Source organism: Chrysoperla carnea, chromosome 4 (assembly GCF_905475395.1).
Source record: "Chrysoperla carnea chromosome 4, inChrCarn1.1, whole genome shotgun sequence".
Taxonomy (NCBI): Eukaryota; Metazoa; Arthropoda; class Insecta; order Neuroptera; family Chrysopidae; genus Chrysoperla; species Chrysoperla carnea.
Genome location: NC_058340.1, coordinates 27,930,453 through 27,952,572, shown reverse-complemented (window position 1 = coordinate 27,952,572; position 22,120 = coordinate 27,930,453). Strand labels below are relative to the sequence as shown.

Sequence of the window (22,120 nt, the reverse complement as noted above, 5' to 3'; positions counted from 1 at the left end):
AACTATTCAACTCTAATAAATGAGATATTTTCGGATATAAAATAATACGAAAATTTCAAAAATGTATGTACACTATTTTTCTACAAAATAAATTTAAATTTAATAATAAAATATTCACAGTCAAAATTATTTACAAAATAACTAATTAAAAACAAAATAATATCCGATATTTGTATGAATAACAACTATTTTTTACTAATTGATTTAAACAAATGACTATAATAATACATAATGTAATATGTAATAATAAATAATTGCTAATTAATTATTAAAACAATTTAAAACAATAAACTAAAAATAACAAAGTCTACAAATGCGAAAAATAATATTTATAATAAATTTTAATGTATATTTTTCTAATGAAATTATTAAAATAATAATAATAATTTATAATTAAATGTAAACAGCTAATTTTATATATTATGTGCATTAAATTAATTGCATATTAAATTATAATAATTTAAAAAAAATATAAATATAAGTGATGAATATGTGATTATAATTTATATTGTATAAATTGTATTTTACGGGGTCATGCCTTCCAACACTCTTTTGGGTTCTTCAGAAAAATTGTAAGTAAATAATATAACCACAAAAATTGGACGTAATGTTTTCTCACCTATTTAAAATTTTGGTGGGACATTTAAATTTTACATTTTTTAATTTCGCGCGTAATTTGACGAAAACGCTGGACACAGTGGACGCCATATTGCTCTGCAGTGACGTCAGTTGGCTGTGTAAACAAATGTGCTGATATTTTGTATGATAATTGTTAATAATTTAAACTTTTTAGTTTACACAGCTGTATGACGCAATGACATGACGCCTACTATTTTATGTCATCAAAAAACAGATGAAAAAAACTTATTTTGTTATTTTATGAACTAAAACTAAAATTTTCCGAATGCTTTTTGCCTATCTAAAAAATATATTTTTATATTTTTCTTATATATAGTAAAATACTCTATTGCCAACAACTGGTTGTAATAACAGTGCCCTTCTCCGAGTAAATAGTCAGTCTCACGAGACATTAGTATGTCCCCTGAAATATATTTATAAAATGTTTAAAAAAATTTTTAATTCGTCACTGCGTATTTTTGTTTTTAACAACGCAATGGCAGTGTACTTGAGAGAAAGGTTATTTTTTTAATGCGGCATTGTTAATTTATAGTTGATATATGTGGATATGATTAAATTTTTTCGGATTTTACGATATTGCTAGATTCCTACTGAAACTTCATAGAGCGGGTAATTAAAATAAAATTAAAACTAATTTGAATAGAAATAAATAACCACTCTCCCGCAAAAAAAATTGATTGGTTTTTAATTCCAATAAAAATCACATATTCATCAAACTAAAATTATAAAAACTAAAAAAAAAAAACAAGTGCTTACGGATGCAGTGTTTTGATCCAGCATGCATGACGGAGGTTCATCATCATTTTCACTCACCCTTTTGTGATTATCTGGTAGATTTAAATGGCACTCATTGTCAAACCGAAATTGGCTCTAAATCAGAAAAAAAAATTTAGTATATTTTAGATGGATGTGTGTGCATGCATTATTTGAATGCACAGTTCATTACATTTTACATATCAATTATCGAAATTGTGAGTTAGGATGATTTTTAACACATTCCATATTTACACTTTTAGGTTTTTTTTTTGCATACGAATCGATTGGGAAAGGCAAAGAAAATAGGACAATATTACTATAAACTGTCATATATTTTACTTTTCAAATAAGTGGTTCTTCAAATCTTTTTCGAACAGTTATAGCAAGATATATCTCTAAAGTGGTAATATTACTTCTATTACTTCTTAGCGATTTGGTAGTTTTAAACACATTTGGTAGTTTTATATATTATTAATAGCGCTGTGTAAATTACTATGCCAATAGAAAACCTTACCATACCCTTGCGACTTTCCCGTTGGTTGTCACTTTATTACAGGCCCGTAGCTAGATCAAACTAGTAGTACAGGCACAAAGTAACAAAAGAAGGGTAGGATAAATTAAAAAAAAAGAATCTCCTCCTAAAAAATGAGGAGTCTAAAATAGCTGTCATTTTTGATGATTTTTGGGAGAATTTTCAGTGGATTTTTGTTATTTCGGAATTTAGGAATTTAAACAAGTCGCTAGTAAGGGCATCACCTGGACATGTGACTACAGGCCTATTTTATTTCCAACGAAGAATAAAACCCAAAATACGTTTCCACATAACTTATTAAATCGAAGAAACACGAAAACATTAGATTGTTGTAAAGATAATTAGCGGAAAACCACTAAGTGTCTTCTGTCTCTCGACTGATCTCTCTCTGTCTCTGACTGAATGCCTCAATAAGTACGATCAACCCAATTAAAAAATACGCAAAAATGTTCCCTGCTATTTATTTTATATGTTAAATAGATGTTTCTAATAAAGACAGTAAGTGTTATAATTTTAATTGTCCCATTTTTTTTTTGTCAACCAGTTAAATTGATTTAAATATTTTGTGATTTATTCTTCTAATTTTACAACTGAATGAAATTTATATATATTATTTAAAAAAAATGTATATAAATAATTTATGGTGCATCAATAAATTAAATGGTTTTAAATTTATGTGTTTCAACATTTGTTTTTATTTTTATGTTAAAAATCAAACGATTTACATAACAAATTTAAAAAATAGTAAAAAAAATTTTTTATAAAATATATATTTTACCTTATATCCAGGACCTAATCTATGCATTGCACAAATTTGATGTGTAGTTAGTGCTTCACTAAAAAGATATATCGCAGACATTTGACCACAAAATACTCTTTCTTCATCTAATTCCGGCGTTGCACCAATATAACATTTGTCGAATGGCTGAAAAAATAAAACAAACATTTTAGTTTTCAAAAATAATTTTTTGTCTTTGAGAAGTAAATATAAAAAAACTAGTTGGCTACCTATTCTGCAATGAAACGAGTTGTATATTTGCATTAAGTCTGGGCTATCAAACCTTTATCGATTTCTTTCTATTTTGTATCAGTACTAACATAAAATAAATAATAAAAAGAAAATCCGACTGCTTTAAATAAAATCTGAAAAGAAAGAAACAAGTCCAGTAGTTTATATTGCGACTTTAACAGTTCGGGCCCATTAAAATCTACACCGACTCAAATCTACCCAATAAGGGGCCCCGACTGTTAAAGTCGCTATGTAAAGTACTGGACTTGTTTCTTTCTTAGCACTTTTGCTAATTAAATGATGACGTTAACACCCCAATTGTTAAAATTGTATGAATTGTATTTTGCTAAGAAACGGCTGACATATTCTGAAAGTGCTGCAAGCGGGGTGTCTAATGCGAGTCCGCCAAACCTTGCATCGTCTCTCACCAATGTCCGTAACTTATCGGATGAACCGATTTTGATTTTTGTTGTTTCGTTTGAATGATAATTTAATGGAGAGTGTTTTTAGCTATGTTTTACTCTGGGTTTCGTACTCGAAAAACTAACAAATTGGCGATGATATTCAAAATCGGTTTAGTTTGGAAAAGGCTTTAAGAAAAAAGGCAATTTAATGGAGAGTGTTCTTAGATATGTTTCAAGTGAGAGTTTAGGATTCCGTACCCGAATTTGTCGAGGATTTCTTAAATTTTGTAAATTTCACTTGTAAATAAATGTAAACAGAAAACAAATTGAAATACGAATGCTTAGTATAATATTTATAATCTGGCACCCGTAGAGGGTTCTTGTAAACACATGTGGTAAGAATTATTATATAATACGATGTTTAAAACATAAACAGTTTGAGTAAACCACAGAAGGTAAGTACATACCTACCTACTAACAGTTATATACTACGTGTAACTTTAAAGTTAATGTATTAAATAAAATATTGTTTGTAAATTATTTTGGAAAATATATTAAAATTTATTTTCATTTGAAATTATTTATACTTGAGGATATTAATGTAAGTGGGTTTGTTGAAGATAAATATATGTGAAAAATTTATAATATAGTCGGAAAATATTATTTAATGATTTTTTAAGTAGACATTAAACGAAAATATTATTTTAATAGAGAGAAGACTTCTTACAAATACACAAGAAAAATTTTGGAATAATATTTTTTGGTTGAATAATTTAATTTTATACTCGAATGTTTTAAAAATATATTTTCGAAAAATAAAACAGAAAATTTTATCATTATGTATTTTTATATGAATTTATTTGGATGTAATTTTGTATGAAAATTGATTTAATTTTAGTAACCTAGAATTGATTGAAATAACATAAAAACTTACCTCATTAGTATTAACAAACCATGCCATTTCTGTACTAGACGCTAATTGACCATTTACTAAACATTTAATTTCACTTTTCGTCCATCGATTATAAATATATACAACAGCTAACATATACCACTATAAAATAAAACAAATTTATTTATAAACCTCATTAAATCACAGTGTACAAAGTACTTTTTTTTATAATAAACATATTTAAAAGTGTATTAAAAAAGATTTTTAAAACAATTTTCCACTAAAAAGGCAAATGAATTTCATTACATAACATGAAAATCCTATTTATATAAATTCTATTTAAAATATTTTTGTTTTGAAATGTTTTATGAAATAAAATTAACAACAAAAAACTAACCTTTCTTGGTTGAAATTCATACTTTACACAATGTTGAAATCCTTTTCCTTTAATTTTCATTGATGTTAATACTAGACAGTTTCCAACAAAATGCGCTGAATATCCAACACCTTTGCTGGTTTTAAAACTGAAAAACATTTTATTTACGAAATAAAATTAGTAAAATTTTATCATGTGTTAATAGATAAGAATTTTCATGATACAGGTTGTGGTTAAAAAAGGGATAATGTTCCTTGAAACTGATAAAATGGAGTTTTTACAGACTCCAAGTTATAACAGAGAAAATAAATAACATTTTGCTACAATAAGATAATGGTGGAAACGCAATTAAGTTATGCTTATATCATAACATACTATATACTATACATTTACCTGCACTCCCACCATATTTTTGCAATAAATCACTTCATTTGTCAAATGAATTTGTGATTGAAATTAAATGAACTTAATTTAAAAACGAAATAGTAATTAAATAGAAAAGTGTATTATTTCGTATTGACAGGAATTTAGACGTTGAAAAAGAGTGATAATTTGAAACAAACGAATACATAAGTACTAAAATATTTAAGAGGATATATAAAGAAGTGTTAATCATTCTGAAATGCTGTAATATATTTTTTCGTTCACCTTGTATTTAAAGCTTTTATTTAAATATTATGCTTTTCCCATAATTTTAAATACTAACCAACTAAATCTTCTTATTTATAGGAAGACAATATTTAGCAAACAAAATAAAAACGACTGAGGTACTTTTTTGATGAATTAAGCGATGAATAAAAAGTTTTATGAATACATAGGTACATACTTTTTTGGAGTAGAAATACACATTTATTTAATTTTCTCTTTGGTGTGTTTTTGTCTTCTTTACGAAGATGAAAACAAAACATTTATTTAATAAAATTCAAATTGTATTAAAAATTATATAAAAACAATGATTTTATTAATCAAAAAGTTAAATATTTTTATTTGAAATTTCTATTACAAAGAAAAAGCTTTCGTTTTGTTTTTAAAAGTAAAATTTAATCAATTATTTGTAATTTTTCAAATTTCTGAGTGTCTCTGAACTTATATTCGAAATTATTAGAAATCCATTCCATCCATTCCAATAGGGAATATTCATGAAATTTAAATTTGGTTCAAATATTTTTTTTCCGTACCTTTAATGACTGGACATTTCAACTAAACCATTATTTTAGTTATTAATATCTTTTTAATTACTTAAAATTAATTAATAAACGTACAAATTCAGAGAGGGCATTTAAAAATTTCTAAAACGGAAATTCAGATTTTTATACGGACGTGACATCATAGTACGGGCTTGTCAAATTTGTTGACATACTGTATGATATTAATAACTTACATTTTATATAGTATTTTATTAAATTATACTATTCTACGGCTTTTTATTCGAAAACTTAATAATAACGAGTGTAAATTCTGTGTTGTAAATTCATTTTTTTAAAGTGTAAATTATACATTGAACTGTCACCAATTGACAGGTCACGTACTTATACGTCATCAACAGAGAGCGCCAAAAAACTGCGTTTAAATATCTCAAAATTATAAGGTATTTTAAATTTTTTAAAATATTAAACAAATACATGAATATTCCCTATTGTATTGCTTTTTATAATAGCTTAAAAAAGACATACGGTCTTACAATTTTTTGAATCTATGCAAGAAATAAGTGATTCAGTTCAAGATGAACGAAATCGAATATAGGTTTTGGCTTCTACGACAAAAATGTTGCTTTTTTGGGGAAAATTTGTTTTTGGAATTAATTTATTTCAAAAACAAGAATTTTACCAAATAACCTAGTTATCTCGGCATGCGTTACAAGTTTATTAATAACGTATATTATTTTCTGTGTAATGAGAGCAAAGAGGGTGATAACCATATTATTAAACTGCTAATAACGGACTATATTTTAAAGTCATATTTGTATTATAATTATTCAAACACGATGGTTCCATAATATAGGTATATCAATATTGATTTACCAAATGATATATCATTCATAAAACAGCTGACAGTAATGGGTTCTCTAAATATGTGATATGTGGTAGGAAAAATGACACCCTTGGCATATTCGTTTTTAGGGGATATACAAACTTTTCACTTCTATACGCAAGCTTTAATACCGAGGCTGTGTTACATGCTATGTCAATTAACAAATGTTTTTGAGGTTTATTGAGGTTGGTATCTATGAAATGCTGCTGTTTGAAATATTTTTCTGTATCTAAATTACTGTAGATGAGGTCTCCTGATATCGGAAATATTATTTGTATCCTTAGAAGGAAATAAAAAATATGTAAAATAGATCAAAACAAGTTAAAGCAAAAAATAAATCTCATCAAGGTATGGAAAAATTTTATACGACCATTGCATTACTGGCTCAAAATAACCAAAGGTTTTGCGAGATCCACCGCAGCTTGAGTGTAATTCTCTTCACATTGATGTCAAAATATAGAGGTTTATATAGAGGTTAAAGTTCAATATAATGAAAAATGTTTATGAAACCAGTATATGTATTCCATCATAAATTCACCTAATTAATTGATTCAAACATAAAGTAGCAAATTAGGGAAACATATTTTTCTAAAAAATCATTTTTACAAATTTTTTAAAGATATAAAATAAATGATAATGTTCAAATCGTATGTTTTTAAAAACGGAAATAGAATTTTGACCTAGCTCAATATACTTTATGAAATATTTTTGTAGCGCAATATTTTTTAGGTTGTAAATACATTTCATTGCGTCGATGAGAAATATTGAATTTGGTAAAATCATGATATGAGACAGCTGGATTTAAAACAATTATATTCGCTTGTCAATCAAAAATCTCTATGCCAATTAATCATTTAAAAATCATCCATATTTAAAAAATTAGGTATACGTATATTTTCCATACATTTTTCAGCTGTAAGCATAATATATTTTAGTCAAATACAAATAAGTTTTTGTCGAATCAGCAGCTAATAATCAAGATTATAGCCCAAAGTACGTACGAGTTTATCAGATAACTTGAGAACTGTTTATCAACTCCTCAAATCCTTACGATTTTTGTATTATTAAAACCTTATTTACTACAATCTGAAAGTTTTGATGGAATGGGATAAAAAATTTTAAAACAATTTTGAAATTTATTGTACATTTTAGAACAAAAACAAAGGATCGTGATGTGCGCTCTGCATCACAAAAATCGCACGGATTTATATAGAGATACATACCAAAAAATTTTTTGTGACACAGTGATTCGTTTGTGTTTCAGTATGTTTTAAAACTTTACAAATTTTCAACAGGAGATGTACAAATACTTAACAGTTTTATTTCGCAGGTATTTTCGCTTTTTAAAGTGTGTAAATTATAATCAAATTGAAATTTTGATAGACAGTTTCCGAGGTATGGCGTGATTGTCTTAAATTATTTTTGTTTAGAGACTATGCCTAGGCAAGCAAAATTAGTAAAATTTTATCATGTGTTAAAAGATAATAATTTTCATGATACAGGTTGTGGCTAAAACTGGTATAACAAAGAAAATAAATAACTTTTTGCTACAATAAGTTAATGGTGGAAACGCAATTAAGTTATGCTTATATCATAACATACCATATACTATACATTTATTTGCGCTCCCACCATATTTTTGCAATAATATCAATTCATTTGTCAAAATTAGTTTTTGAATATTCATTGAAATTAAACGAACTTAATTTAAAAACGAAAAAGTATTTGAATAGAAAATTGTATTATTTTGAGCTCGTATTAGCAGGAATTTTTAAGTACTAATGTTTATAAGGATTTCCCCCCATATAAGAAGTGTTAATCATTCTGAAATTATATTTGCTTCGGGACTATGCCTAGGCAAAGAATATTCTCTAAAATTTGACATTATACGTACATTACATATACAAATCAATAATGGATAATACTTGTTCGTTATAGCTAGCTCGATGCCAGTTTGCTATTACTGTTTAATAAAATTTAACCCCTGAGATTAATAATAAATGTGTTTCATTTTGAATGTTACATAATTAATATGTAATGATTCATATAATATACATTTATGTTATCTCTTGTGTAGTTTGAGTTTAGTAACACATATATAGTTAAAGTTTTGTTACATTTGTTTTTAAAAAAAAGTTTCTTGTTTAATATTGTACGACTGTTTTAGGATTATTTGATCAATTGTTTTACACTATTCTGCTTAGAATGTGGGAAAATTTCATTCTATTACAGATAAAAGTTAAATAGTTAATCATAGTGAACTCGCCCTGTTAACTTTTATTTTTAATATTGAACTTTGAGCGTAGTTAAAAAGATTTTTTGAAGTTTATCAAAGTTACGAAAAATAGACACCTTGAAAATGTTCTTACGATTCACCATGTAATGCTGAATCCTTAAATTTTTGTTTAAATTTTTTTTAAATCCAATACTTCCACTTTGTAAACTATGGCATACATATTGAGGGTATAATTTTTCAAAAGTAAATTCATCATAAGAATGAAATTTTTCAATATCTGCTTTGGTTTTCGAAATATCGAAAACTAAATAATTAAACTAAATTTTCCATATTTTGAAAATTACTCCAGATATCGAAAAATTTTATTCTTACTTTTCATCTTATATTGTCAAGTTATAGCAAAATTCACCAAAAGAATGAAAATATATATTTTCTTAAATTTGTGTCCCCACTATCCAGCTTATATATCCTTAATTAGTTGACAAAACGGTTTTTTTTTGTTTTGCTTTCAATAATTTAATAAGGTTTCAACTTTAAATAGTATTTTTAATTTTCACAGACTAGTTTTGGAGAAATCTATGAAAACATGTCATCCATCTACCGTTTTCCCATAAGCCTTATAAAAATAAAGCCTTTTATTTAAAATTGCCCTGGCGCTCGTACATCCTTAAATTCCAAGCGAATATTAGTAGAAATTTGGGATAAAATACATACATAGCCAGGCTATTTTAAAATCAATATCACTAAAATTACATTAATATTTAATACGTGACCTTTTTGGCAACTTTGCTTGTAACAATTGTTTATAAAAACTCCTCTAATATATAACCGTACTTTTTACTTCATGGATTCAAAGTATGGTACAGTTTATATTTTGATATATAATTTGCCGATCGAATAACCTTAGAAAAAATATGACACTGCTGCTTTTTATTTCAATATTAGCTTTACTTAAAAAATCACATTGGAGCAATTTCATTTATTTTTTTTTTTGTTCTTAGTTACGACAATCTTTTTTTGTATTGCTGCCAAAAACAATGTATGTCGTACACCTCATACAATTTTATCTGTTATATTACTAGAGATATAATATATTAGAGATATTATGAGGGTAATAACTGTATAATATTATGTACTGAATTATAAATATTTGTGTCCTTTTCTTGTAGTTTGGCAACAAAATAAGCTATTTTATATAAAATATTGATAATCCATAAAGTTTTTTTTCAAATTTTTGTTTACATTTAACGCAGAATTTTTCTTCTAAGTATGATAAATTACAATGTAAGTACTTGCCAAGTAGAATATTTTTTTATTCCGGACTATCAAACCCTTAAAATTTCGCTGGGCAGCGAGAAAAATTTCTTGTATACATTTCAAGTTTGTAGTTTTCATATATAAAAAAATAGGGAAAAAAATACCGAACTTTTTTTAAACGTTCGTTGTTTTGGCTTAGAGAACGGAACCTCCTCGTCAGTTTATATTCGAAATGTAATAGATAATATAGTTAACGATGTACGAGTGCCAGGGCAATTTTGGTTTTTTTTAAATATGAAGTTGAACTAAAGTCTAAATAATTCTGAAAATTTTAGGGCAGGGGTGGCATTTTCACGATTATTTAAATAAATAAAAGACTTCAAAAGTATAGGACAATAATATTGGTCTTATTAAAAAACGAAGATGGATGATTTCTTCAAAACTGGTCGGTGGAAATTAAGGCAAAACTATTTAAAATAAAGTCAAAACCTTAATAAATTAATGAAAAAAAAAAAAAAAAAACCCGTTGTGTCCGACTAATTAAGTATGTATGAGCACGGTAGTAGGGACACGAAATAAAAAATATATGTATTTTCAATTTTGATGGTGAATTATGTTATAACTTGTCAATATAAGACGAAAAGTAAGAATAAAATTTTTCGATATCTGGAGTAATTTTCAAAATAGCGAAAATTGATAATTTTGGTAAATTATTTAGCTTTCGATATTTCGAAAACCATAGGCAGATATCGAAAAATTGTATTCTTATTTTTCGTCTACATTCAAGAAGTTTTCAGTTCAGTTAATTTTATGATTTATTTTATTAAAAAACTATGATTTATTTATGAACTATGATTTAAACTATGATCGAAATAATCCTATTACACTTCCTTTGCGAAATTCTATTTCTATAATTTTTTTTTCTTTTTTGAACGATTTCCCATAAAATTTTATGTAAGTATGAAAATATAATTTTGAATTGATATTGGTTATATATTCTAGAATTGATATTAGGTATATTTTCTAGGTAATTTCAAACATTGAGTTGAGATTATGGATAAAAACTATTCGAATGGAAAGTTTGTTACGATAGTATACCTACATAATAATAAAAATTGAAAACAAAGTTGAAGTGTTATTAAAAGTAATGTTTGTTATAAGATACGGCGAAGTTGTTTAAGCTGTGCCAAAAATATAAAAAAACCCTACACAGTGGTATTAAGATAATTCTTACATTTTAGAATTACTGAAGAGTTCAAAATTGTTAATGGTAGTTAAATTACGGAATAGTAAATAGGTCATGATACTATATTCGAATGCAAAATAGTTAAGATAATGAAATCAATGTTCGATTAATTTACAAAAAGACGATGTCCTCAAAACTGAATCACTCATGAATCTACCATGCATAACTTTAGGAACAACCATCAGAAACTGTGCTGGATTAGAGTACAGGATCAAAAGACAAGTCTAATAGGCAAAAAGAATGAGGAACAAAAGATAAGATCACTTTAGTGTCGAAGAATCTTTTAAAATGTGATCTATCTGTTGTTGTTTTAGTTGAGTATCAAATTCGAGGATCATTTTATTATCTGAATAATAGAGATAAAATAATAATTTTTTAAATAAAATTAGTAGGAAAAGTTTTGTTGTGATTTCAATTTTTAATAAGGAGAGAGTTGTTTTTGAATATAAAGCTATTTTTTTATAAAGCTCACCACTTTGTATTTTCATTCAAATAATATCCACTAAATAAATGTTATTTTCCTGAATGTAATAAAATGAATGACACACCAAATATTATGAAAGCATACAAATATTTTGTTTGCTCTTATATTGTTGTTAAAAAATAGTCGCAAGATATTGTAGGAGAAATAGAAAAGAAAAAAAAACATGAAAAAAAAGTTGATTGATTTATTGTATGAAATACATACCAATAAAGATAAGGTTTCTCTCGTTCAATATTGACTGAGTTAATTGGATCAAGACGGAACCACGTTGTAAAGGTAAAACCATTCTCGTGAGGCCATTTCGCTAACGGTGGTAATACGATCGCCTGTAACAAAAAAGAAATATATACTTAAAATTATTATTTTTGAATATTGTGTAAATGTAAAAAAATTCTATACGATTATTTTTTTTTATATTTTGTGTATTTTTGTAATTTGCAACAATCTACAAAGTCAAGACCGAATTTCCCCCTTAGGAGAAAATTTTTCGGAGTGTACGAGGAAATAAAACTTCCAGGGAGCTAAGTCGAGAACTTAGAATTTGTCTAAGTAGACAAATGGTTAAAGTCTATCGCTTTAGACCGCTCGGCTACTTAGACTTCTAAATAGGTGTCGTAGCTCGGTGTATAACGAGTGCGATTCGTAGTTATAAGGTCTGTAGTTCGAAGATCGGTCAAGTAGAATTTTTAAATAAATTTTATTGTCTTGTAAACCTAATGGTTTTGCCACAATTCGATTGTAAGAACTAATAAATACATAGCGGATTTAGGAATTTATAGACCGGAAAAAATGGACCAAAAAAAATTTTTATAATATTGTCCCATTTTTGAACACAAGGGCTAAATACTTCAAAGCCCAGCCAACTCCTCTATAGTCGACAAACTCAACCCAACCAACTCGTAATTACAACAATACTCCGGGTCGAAAAAATTTTCGGTCTATTTTTCCGATTACCATAGATAGCATCTTTGATGGTGATAACGTGAAACAAATTGTCACGCTTTTTAATGTAATTGTTATCAAATCTTGTATTGTTATCAAAAATGACTACGTTCTACCAAAAAGAAACTGTTTTTCACTATCAACTGATAAAAGTGTAATATTATAAAAGTTAAAATGGTTTTCATACATTCTAAGAAAAATGTTTACGAAAATATTAAAAAAATATCATACGTAAACGATACAAAAAAAAAAAAAAAACTTTTAAATTTTATATTTCAATATCTTATATAATGATTATCGAGAAGTAGACCAAAATAAACATTCATAAAAAATATGAAAATACCTACTTCAATAAAATTTATTATCCGATTTGTGAAGAAGTTTGTCATTTTTTTCTTTAAGAAAAGAAAAAATTCGATTACAATTCATAATGTATCAAAAAAGAAGAAAAAAAACTTTTTGTTGAATAATAATAATATCTACAGGATCACTCAAAAATTATGTTATTAGTAATTCCAGCAAACATACTTTGTCTTTTCTTATTCAATGTTCTATAAACTTTTCTTTCTCTATTAACGTTTTTTACTGGTTGATGGCTTATTTTGAATATGATGATAAATAACTTGTGTATTTACAAGTGAAACTAGTAAACTAGTCATAATAACGAAATATTTACGGTTGAGCTAGGTTAGATTAGAGTGACTGTCCTGGAGTGGGACACACTTAGACCACAGGGTCCGTAGTGCTGCCAAAAAAAAGTTGGCCCATCGCCGACCACTGCTACATGGACTATTTGGAGTTGTTTAGGAACAGCAGGAGTGCTTTGACGTTAACGGATTTCATGTCGGAAAGATCGTCAAAGAAAGGCTGGCTCAAGTGAGTCCTTCTCCTCGTGGCGAGACCTGGGCAGTGACAGAGAAGGTGAAGCATCATTTCTTCCTCCACCTCTCTGTATATTCTTTTCACTAACATATTTTCTTTGAGGAGAAATTTGCAGTTCGCAAATGGAATTTCTAGCAAGCTCGTTGGCTACACAATTTCCCAGAATGACGCTGTGTTCAGGTACCCATACCAGCTTTACATTCATTTGTCCCGCCAGCTCGTTTAAGGACATTCGGCAATCAAATTCCACCTTTTAGGAAATTTACGGTTACTATAGTAATAAAAATCTTTGATACAGATAATTATTCAACCACAAAATAAATCAACGTGTACAACTGTTACTAAACATTACCTGTTAGTCATATCTAGACCACTACCATTGAATTGGCGTTGTTGTCTTTCTACACGCTAGTTATCTATATCATTCACTCATTGCCCATAATTTTTGAAATGTGAATTTATTTCTAGTTACAAAATATATTAGTATAATCATATTTTATAAAAACAAAAAGTTTTTAAAACCTAAACCATAGACTTCTTTAAACGAAAAGATGGTAAAATGGCAAGCCTTTGAAAGATTGCATATTAGTCTATAGATAGAATCACAGTTTCATCTGCGAATGTAGCAGTAGTTAAGCATAGTTACTGTAGCCAGCTATAGTTAGATATAACTCATGTAGAGTAATGGATCTAGAATGCAGCTTTGGGATACACCGGGTAATGATAGTAAACTTTCAAAGTATGATTAATATTTGTTTGAACATTCTGTATATATTTTGTATGGCGTTCATTCATAAAAATATGGTTGGTTTTGTATAAAGAAGTCTAGTATTCATTATATACTTGTTGTGTCGTGGTGAACCTTCTTCTGTTATAACTATGCATATGTGCTTCATTATAAATGACTTCTTGCTAGAGCTAGATATGTTTTTGTGATAAAATACGTTTCTGTTACCAACAATTCTAAATGTTAAGTGACAATACAAGAGTCACTTGTGTGGTATACATATATAAGTACTTGTATAAGAATGTGGCAATGTGCTTGTCTCTCTTACTTTTGTAAATTAAGTTTAATATAGGATACAGAATTTTCCATTGAATATGAAATATTTTTTACATTTAAGAAATTATATATTAAATGTAGGGTAAATGTCTAACTTTTTTTTCGTCATTGCTGCCTAAAATACATGCTAGAATATAGAAAAAAGGATGTCGCGTAAATATAGCTGGAAAGAAAGATAATTTAAGGGCTTCTTTCCGCCCCCCCTTTTTTTGACGAAAAAGGGTATTAAACTAGGGTATACTTTTAAAATGGTTCAATAACACTGAGTAATTTAATTAAAATTTAATATAATTTCAAGAAGTATCAAATATAATAAAATTTATATAAATAAATTTTTCAAGTATCAGTCGATGGGCATGACCATTTGCCGATTGTTTGCCAAAATTTCGTCTTTCAGAATTCATTGATATTAAGCTCGTGGTTCAATTGAAAATTAACCTCTTACTATAAAAAAATTGATTTGAATGTAGATGATAATTTATAAAATAACGTAAGGTATATAACATCTACTTTATTTAGCCTACGTTTTTCCAAGGTCTAGTTCAAATAACAGTATCAAGTTATTAAAATAAGAAATATGGTTTTTTTAAATCTTCAGTTTGCTTAATTGAAAATGTCAACTTCACTACTTGAAGTTAAAATGTTTTAATAAAGCAAAAACACATTTATTATTAGTTCATTATAACTCAGTAACCGCAATTTCAAGAGCCATTTTATGCTAAGAATTTTTTTTACACATAGTGTTTATGTTAGAATAGCATTAATAAAATTACCCAGCTTTTCTTTTTTATAGATTGATTCAAAGAAATTTTTCATCAATATGACAATATAACTTTAAAAACTTTACTATAATATTATAATTTATTTTGTGATTTTTCATTGTTTGTGGTCTCCAGCCAATTTATGTCCATAATAAATGTCATAAAAGTGAGATAAATATATGGTGGCGTTAGGACATTCGGGAATTACTTCATAAATATTTTTTCTTCTGTTTTTATTCTTAGCTTATGCACTTTTGGGACAAACCTTTTTCACCAGTAAATACATTCCCGTATATAAATTTTATTGTTGTTCAAGAATTCGTCTGTACCTTTGCTATTATTATTAATCTATTAGTATTCAAAAACTATTTTATATAAAATTATGTTTAAATCGAAAATTTGTTTTAATGTTTTCTTAAGGAAGTCAAACAACAGTGAATTATTGGTGTAATGACAAAGGTACGGACGAATTCTTGAACAATGAGTTAGTAGTGCAAAGGAAATTTGTTCCAGAAATATATATATATACTAGCGGCCCCGACGGACGTTGTCCCGTAAAAACGTAACTCCAATTCATGAATACCTATACTACGTTTAGCCTGTCCGCTAAACCCATCCCGCTAAACCCCAATTTAACTCCTATTTATTGGAGTGGCCTTACCTTTGATAGTAGAGCTCGCTGCGCTCGCATATGGCTCTAATAAATGCCTATTGACAATACCTGAATAGCTCGCTGCGCTCGCATATGGCTCTAATAAATGCCTATTGACAATACCTGAATACTATTAAAAATACATAGTACACATTGTATACATAATGTGATATGATTTATATGCGCTCCCACCATTTAATGAAATTTCATTTTTTTGGTACGGAGCCCTCAAAAACAGTTGTACTGGACCAAATTGTAAATCTAAACCATTCTCGAATCTCCACGAACACACACAAAAAATTTCATCAAAATCGGTCCAGCCGTCTAGGAGGAGTTCAATTACATACACACGCACACAAGAAATATATATATTAAGATATATATATATATAATTCTAATGTTAGTACGTGAAGACAGGGTTTTCTCTATGACCATCAACTCTAATAATCAACTTCCCGTTGGGGCGGTAAATACCCGTTGGTCTCCTGGTGAAAGTAAGGGAGTTTGGTTGCGGTGGGTGGTTGTGGGTGGCAAAAATGTCAAAAAATTTATATCTATCCTTTTCTTACTCATGCGAACTTTCGGAAATTTTCAGAACAAATTTCTGGAATGATCTAGAAAGTTCCAAAATATGTGTACCGGTCAAAATCGATTCGAAATTTCTAGAAAATTCTAGAAAGTTCTAGAAATGATCTAGAAAATTTGCTTAAACCGACAACTATAATCATGATTAACTTTAAATTGACCGCCGAGAGCTGTTAACGCCATCTCTAACCGGGCACGAACTTTTCCGAAATTAAAATCTTTGAGTAAGTTATTTATATTAAAATATTTAGTTTGACATTTGACACTTAAGAAACACATTTCATGAGGTTTTAGCAAAATGCGAACGGTTTCTTTCATTTTCCTTTATTTGTAACATCTTTCACTCTACTATTATGTATAACACAATTATAAATAATAATAAATCATACTTATATGTTTTCCAAAAGCAACTATTATTATTACAGATCGTTCGAGTCAGTATAGTGTAAGCACATCGAGCATCGATATAGGTGGTTGAATGAATTGGTTACGGACAACCTACATACTAACAATAATATAATAATTTGAACATGGTGATCCTATGAGCATAATTAAACATACATTTACAAAATACAATAACAAACAATATAATATTCATAAATATGAATATTATACCTTACGTAGTTTTGTTGTTAATATTGTATTAAGTTTACACAATATGGTTGTAATATTGTTATTATTATTATTGTTATTCAAATATATAATTATATTCTGTTTGTTTTTGTAATTTTGAGTTACTTCAATAAATATCAATAGTTTTATAAATGGTAGGTATATGTTGGGTAAAATGTAGTACCGAGAGTATCTCTCTGATGCTGAAGACTGATTGTCAATGTGGTCTTGTTTTCGAATAAACTAAAAATAAAATTAAATTAAAATAAAAGTACCTCTTTAGAAAAATAGAAAAAACGCCAAAAAAATGTTTCGATTTTTTGCAATTTTTTAAGGATATTTCTGTGAAAAAATCGAGAAAACCGCAAAAAAAATTTCGGTGGATGGGCTAATTTTGATCCAATAAGTATATGAATCAGGTTAATTTAATGATTGGACCTATAGAAAGTTACAATATAGCGAACGAAGCGCATGAAACAGGAGTAATGACAGGAAAATCTACAAAAGACGATGTTCTCAATCTTATAAAACAGAAACTGGAAGAAAAGCGCAACAATGACTGGAAAAACATCACCAACAACAAGCTAAGGAAAATAAAAAGTGATGCAAACCTATGGAAAACCTCAACCCAACTCGCCCGACAAGACCAAGTGATACTAACGCGACTGAGACTTGGACATACAAAACTCACACATCAACACCTGATCAAAAAAGAGCCAATTCCAATATGCCCAATCTGCAACGAACCTGCCACCACAGAACACATCTTATTAACCTGTAAAAACTTCAATAACCAACGAACTAAAAATAACATAATAGGCCACATCAAAGACATCCTTTCCGATAATACCGAAAACATTAAGAAAGTGCTCAACTTCATTCAAGACTCAGGGCTCACAAATCAAATATAACCAATATGTATTAATGCAATTACTCTATTTTATTAAGTTTACTGTATAAATAACATTATCTGTTGAAAATACAGTATAATAAATATATTAAAAAAAAAAAAAAAAGTTACAATGTCAGCGAGTAGTATGGTTATTTATATCCTTCATATTTTCGTGGTTATTCATGTTTTGGCTCGATATCGAACGTCTTTTCAAGTAATGAATAAATTTTAGGAAAAAGGTCATTGGAATAGATTTTCTAATTTTTACCTTAAACTAACAATTAATGTTGGCAGTGTAACAGCTTATATTGCACAACCATTAAGTGTACATAAAATTTACAAAAAAAACTTCTTTTTTTTTTTAAATTCTAGACTAGAATGCGGCTTTAATAACTTTTAATAGTAATAAAGGACGTTTTACGATGGAGTTATTTAAATGTTGCAAATTTCAATTATTTTGACAATATGAATTATTTTAATATTTACAATACTATTTATTATTTCAACATTGTCTTGAAAATCAAAAATAATAAAAGCACTCTTCAGCCAATTAAAAAGAATTACACAATATAAATACCTAAATGCAAGTTTAAAAAGTTTCTCAACAAAGTTACATTATAATAAAAAGAGAAATTATATAATATATGACCTAGTTAAAAATAAAATTGTATAATATAATAAATAAAGTTATGATGATAAAAACGATGCTTTTTTTACAATTATTTTGTTATAAATAATTTTTAAGTTACGTAAACAGAATAATAGACACAAACTTATTAAGTTGACTGAGTTTTCTGTAGTTATATAGCCCGTCACATGCCATCAAGTAATGTAAGAACATAATATACTTGCTTCACCATGTTAAACCGATGCGGGAAAAGGATGTGCATATTGTTCATAGAACCTATAGTCGTTGTGAAGAAGTTTTACCGTCAATCGCTTTTGCATCGCTATACCAACACTAACAGATAAATAAGCCATAAGATTATATTTTGAGCTAATCCACCTTTTTAGATTTTTTATGTTCAAAATTTCTTATAATTTAAGGCTTCAGTTATCTTTTTTCGACCTCAAAATAACTCTTGAACCGAATTAAAAAAATTTTTCTTTTCAATGCGCCCTTCGACAAAAAAAAAATTAAGCACATAGGCGTAGTTAATAAATTTTGTAGGCAAAATTTGTATTTTATAACATAATTACTATACACTTGTTGAAAAATATTATTCTCTAATCCGTACGTCTTTTGCTGATTTATGGACTTCATCATACGAAATATATGTTCAGTTTTTGTATGTAAAGCATTCAATTTCAGTCGCATCATAATGAAATTTCTATGGTAAAGGTGAATAACACTAAGAATAAAAACACCAGTCGGAGTAGAAAAGGCGCAAGCACACTTACGCCCTTATTCTATCCGGCTCCTGAATTCTTACGCGAGGTTAGTTTATTCTGTCACCATTTTTTCAAATTCTAATGTCTCAAAAATAACATTAGCAGAAATTTTGACCGCAATATTTATGAAGCCATGGTATTTAAAAAACGATATTTTTTATAATATGGTAGATAAAAAAAACCCCGGATAATCGATTCTATCAAAAATCTTCACATCCATCCTTGGCATCGATTTACCATAGTGGCGGAAGTGTTTCAAGTTGGCATAATTTTTAATAGCACGTAATGGACTAATATCGTAATGGCTATACCGACTAACTACTGTGTTGTTGATAATGATGCTACTCCTGCTAGACAGTACTATAAAACTTTTTCGTATTTTGTTGTTTTTTTATTGTTATTTTTAAATACAAATAGTTAACAAGCAACAACCCAACATGACAACTGAATAACTAACCGAAAAATAAAAAAAAGAACACATTGAAATGAGAGGAAACAGATGAAAAACGAGATAAAAAATATTATTAACTGTTCGTTGTTTTGTTCCGTTCGAGAGTTCAGATCCAGTTGTTGTTTGTTGTTGTTTAATTATAATCCGGTATGAAATGGCATTAATATATGGAAAAATGTTATTTGATCCGTTGCTCTTTACAGCTTTAAGTCTGGTCTTTACTAAAGTTTAAGCTCGTCTGAAACACGAGTTATGAAATAAAAGAATTGGCTATACAACCATTCGCTGTGCGTCAAAATCTGCAAAGGCTTTTAACGTTTTTTATATATATTTTTAAATTGAAACTAACACAAAATATTATCAATTGCCTTGATATTTGGTTCATTAAAAAGCTAATTTTATACCGTTTGTGTTTAAAAATGGTTTTGAGCCATTATGGGTTTCTCGCATTCTTCGACCTTTTTACAAGCTGATAGGAAAATATCCACAATGTCACGCAAAATGTTGAGTTTCAAGTGAACTTATGTGAATGGTTTATTGACGCCATTTAGGGAATGTACATATCTCACACCTACGAAATAATTCATAGATCTGAGATCACATAAATGGTGCAATTTTTCACTCCTTGAAGTGTTATTCTGACATATGATTATTTACTGTGAAATAACAAAACATATTTATCACAAGTCATCTGCCAAATGTCAAATTTACTAAAACCTTGCAGACACGTGTCGTTTTCGACTCCAAACTTTACACTGTAATCCAGTCAGTCACGACCAGTACCTTGATCTACAAATTTATCACAATGAAAACAAAATGAGACCTAACAAAGCCTAATTTTTATTGGAATAATTGCGCACTGCATGACTCGAGAAAAATAAAGACAAAGCCATATAATTATTGAAATCATTATCGAAATTACGATAAAAAGAAAGAGTTTAACAAATGCTGTACTACTGTTCAGAGTTTCAAAAGACTTTTCATATTCCAATGGGATTAAATGATCTAAAGGAGACAGTAAGGCCATAATAATTGAAAAATGTAGAGGCGAGCGAGAATATCACGGAGACAACATAGTAACCATATCCATCGAATATCATAACCATAACGATATCGTACGAATTGATCACGAAATCCAACTTAGACTATGGAAGTTAAATATTTTTCGTAATGCCAGATTACACTAGACTAGTTAGTTGTTGAAACTTTTTTTACACAACAAAAAAGTATATATCCTGTACTAATTGCATTTTTTTCTGTTATGCACTATTTGTTTGTCTATCTCTCTCATCAGGATGAAAACAACGATACTTACAACTATATTTTCACAAACTATTCTACATGATGCTAGCACGATTGCTAGTGTTAGTATGCTCGTAATAGAAAAGTTGAACAACAAACAATCCGTCAGTATGTATAGTAACTTGAACTCGTGTGCTATAGTAATAGTATATTTATTAAACTAATTAACTTTTTCTATTAAATATTTTCGTGATTATTATTCTATTATTTATTTTTCTATATTTATTAAAACTTTTCTAATACTGTTCTTTTGTTTCTCAAACAAAAAAGTTATAAATTTCAAAAATTTTTAAATTTATGGAATATTTTATCTTTTTTGGGTTTCATGTTTTTTCTGCATTAAAATAATAAACATTGGAGATAGACTTCCGAAAGTGGAAGTATTTTATTGGAAATTTCCTCCTCTTAAAGAATCTTTTTCTTTCTAATTTCATAAATACTAATAGTTTATGAAATATTGGCAAAAAATATATACCTTTTTCTTCCTTTGTTATTTTAGCTTTTCCTTTAATTACGTGCTAAAAAACGCTTCCGGAACATTTTTCTTTTCATCATTTCGAATCCAAGAAGCTATCGCACATATTTTTATGAGCATTATTTTTTCACTATTTTCAACTAGTCTATTAGCGTAAGTAGATATGAGCCTAAGTGGCCAAGCGATCTAAGTCGTTAGACTATGACCGATTGTCTACTTAGACTTAAGTTGCAGGTTCGAATCCTGGCA

The 22,120-nt window shown here is 28.0% G+C and overlaps 1 protein-coding gene across 1 annotated transcript in view; it reads right to left on the bottom strand.

The window, feature by feature from the left end:
• Nucleotides 1–22,120, bottom strand: part of LOC123298643 (neurobeachin) — an 865,329-nt gene that overhangs the window by 216,962 nt on the left and 626,247 nt on the right. Inside the window, exons 6-10 of the mRNA XM_044880735.1 lie at nt 12,067–12,188; nt 4,630–4,756; nt 4,275–4,394; nt 2,706–2,852; nt 1,396–1,509 (exon numbers count right to left, since the gene is read on the bottom strand). Coding sequence (XP_044736670.1) covers nt 1,396–1,509; nt 2,706–2,852; nt 4,275–4,394; nt 4,630–4,756; nt 12,067–12,188 — 630 coding nt within the window. The remainder of the gene's footprint in view (nt 1–1,395; nt 1,510–2,705; nt 2,853–4,274; nt 4,395–4,629; nt 4,757–12,066; nt 12,189–22,120) is intronic.